This window comes from Penaeus vannamei, chromosome 15, assembly GCF_042767895.1.
Source record: "Penaeus vannamei isolate JL-2024 chromosome 15, ASM4276789v1, whole genome shotgun sequence".
NCBI lineage: Eukaryota > Metazoa > Arthropoda > Malacostraca > Decapoda > Penaeidae > Penaeus > Penaeus vannamei.
In genome coordinates this window covers 2,564,427-2,566,926 of record NC_091563.1, presented here as the reverse complement: position 1 = coordinate 2,566,926, position 2,500 = coordinate 2,564,427, and the positions used below count along the sequence as shown (strand labels likewise).

General features: G+C 56.6%; 1 protein-coding gene across 2 annotated transcripts in view; it reads right to left on the bottom strand.

Moving 5' to 3' along the window:
* The window catches only part of LOC113806181 (lysosome membrane protein 2-like), a 31,710-nt gene that overhangs the window by 3,541 nt on the left and 25,669 nt on the right, over nt 1–2,500 (bottom strand). For both annotated transcript variants that reach the window (XM_070130285.1, XM_070130286.1), the window contains exons 5-6: nt 2,394–2,500; nt 481–662 (exon numbers count right to left, since the gene is read on the bottom strand). The exon at nt 2,394–2,500 is cut by the window's right edge and continues 105 nt beyond it. In XM_070130285.1, the coding sequence (XP_069986386.1) occupies nt 481–662; nt 2,394–2,500 (289 nt within the window). The remainder of the gene's footprint in view (nt 1–480; nt 663–2,393) is intronic.

Sequence of the window (2,500 nt, the reverse complement as noted above, 5' to 3'; positions counted from 1 at the left end):
AGGGGTTAGACGGAGTGGTTTTGGGGGGGTGGGGGAGGGGTAGAGGGGGGGTGAGACGGAGTGGTTGGGGGGAGGGGGGTGAGACGGAGTGGTTAGAGGGGGGGAGGGGGGGAGTGGTTGCGAGGGAGTAGGTGAGACGGAGAGGTTGGGATGTGAATGAGTGTGTGTATGAGGGAGGGCGGGAGGGAGGGAAGGCGGGAGGGAGGGAGGGTGTGTGTGTGTGTGTGTGTGTGTGTGTGTGTGTGTGTGTGTGTGTGTGTGTGTGTGTGTGTGTGTGTGTGTGTGTGTGTGTGTGTGTGTGTGTGTGTGTGTGTGTGTGTGTGTGTCTACCTATTTATCTTTTTATTTATACGTGTGTAACTATCTAGATATCTATATCTATCTCCCAATATATATATATATATATATATATATATATATATATATATATATATATAAATCATATAAATAAATAATAATAAAAATAAAAATAGAACTCACCCATAGCACACGGAGCCATGTTCAGCATCCCGGCGCCCAGACAGTGGTCCTCGTCGGGCTTGCAGTAGCAGAGGTTGTCGTGGTTGACGAGGGGGTCCTCCAGCATGTCTCGGGGCGGGATGAAGCGGTAGACGTGGATGCCGAAGTGGTCGCGGTCCTTCTCGTAGGTCAGGTACAGGGATCTGGGGGGGGGGGGAGGGAAAGGAGAATTGAGAAGGACGAGGTGAGGGGGTTGGAAGGTTGGGGGAATGGAGGAGGACGAGGTGAGGGGGGTTGGAAGGTTGGGGGGAAGGTTGGGGAATGGAGGAGGACGAGGTGGGGGGGGTTGGAAGGTTGGGGAATTGAGGAGGACGAGGTGAGGGGGTTGGAAGGTTGGGGGAATGGAGGAGGACGAGGTGAGGGGGGTTGGAAGGTTGGGGGGAAGGTTGGGGAATGGAGGAGGACGAGGTGGGGGGGGTTGGAAGGTTGGGGAATTGAGGAGGACGAGGTGAGGGGGTTGGAAGGTTGGGGAATGGAGGAGGACGAGGTGAGGGGGTTGGAAGGTTGGGGGGGAAGGTGGGGAATGGAGGAGGACGAGGTGAGGGGGTTGGAAGGTTGGGGAATGGAGGAGGACGAGGTGAGGGGGTTGGAAGGTTGGGGGAAAGGTAGGGGAATGGAGGAGGACGAGGTGAGGGGGTTGGAAGGTTGGGGAATGGAGGAGGACGAGGTGAGGGGGTTGGAAGGTTGGGGGAAAGGTAGGGGAATGGAGGAGGACGAGGTGAGGGGGTTGGAAGGTTGGGGAATGGAGGAGGACGAGGTGAGGGGGTTGGAAGGTTGGGGGGAAAGGAGAATTGAGGAGGACGAGGTGAGGGGGTTGGAAGGTTGGGGGGAAGGTTGGGGAATGGAGGAGGACGAGGTGAGGGGGTTGGAAGGTTGGGGGGAAAGGAGAATTGAGGAGGACGAGGTGAGGGGGTTGGAAGGTTGGGGGGAAGGTGGGGAATGGAGGAGGACGAGGTGAGGGGGTTGGAAGGTTGGGGGGAAGGTGGGGAATGGAGGAGGACGAGGTGAGGGGGTTGGAAGGTTGGGGGGAAGGTTGGGGAATGGAGGAGGACGAGGTGAGGGGGTTGGAAGGTTGGGGGGAAAGGAAAATTGAGGAGGACGAGGTGGGGGGGTTGGAAGGTTGGGGAATGGAGGAGGACGAGGTGAGGGGGTTAGAAGGTTGGGGAATGGAGGAGGATGAGGTGAGGGGGTTGGAAGGTTGGGGGGAAAGGAGAATTGAGGAGGACCAGGTGGGGGGGTTGGAAGGTTGCGGAATGGAGGAGGACGGGGTGAGGGGGTTAGAAGGTTGGGGAATGGAGGAGGATGAGGTGAGGGGGTTGGAAGGTTGGGGGGGAAGGTGGGGCATGGAGGAGGACGAGGTGAGGGGGTTGGAAGGTTGGGGGGAAGGTGGGGAATGGAGGAGGACGAGGTGGGGGGTTGGAAGGTTGGGGGGAAGGTGGGGAATGGAGGAGGACGAGGTGAGGGGGTTGGAAGGTTGGGGGGAAGGTGGGGAATGGAGGAGGACGAGGTGGGGGGTTGGAAGGTTGGGGGAAAGGTGGGGATGGAGAGAGTGGAGGTTGGGAGTGGATTTTTTTTAATGGAGGTGGGGTTGGAAGATGGAAGATTATATGTTTAAAGAGATAGCGAGAGAGAGAGAGTGAGAGCGAGAGAGGGAGAGAGGGAGATGGAGAGGGAGAGGAGAGGAAGAAGGATAAGGAGAGGGAGAGGGAGAGGGAGAGGGAGAGGGAGAGAAGAGAAAAAAGAGAAAGAGGGAGAAGCAAAAAGAACAAAAAAAAAATCGAGACCAAAAAGACAAAAAAGAGAGAGAAAAAAAGAGAAAACAAAAACACCCCTCACGCGAGAACGAGAACGAGAGAACGCCCACACCCCCTCACCTGCACATTTCCGAAGTGTACAGCCTGAGCACCGTGTCCCTCTTGATCGGCGGCGGGTACTGAGACCCATCCGTCCCGTTGATCATGTCGCAGTATGTGTCGTTCCA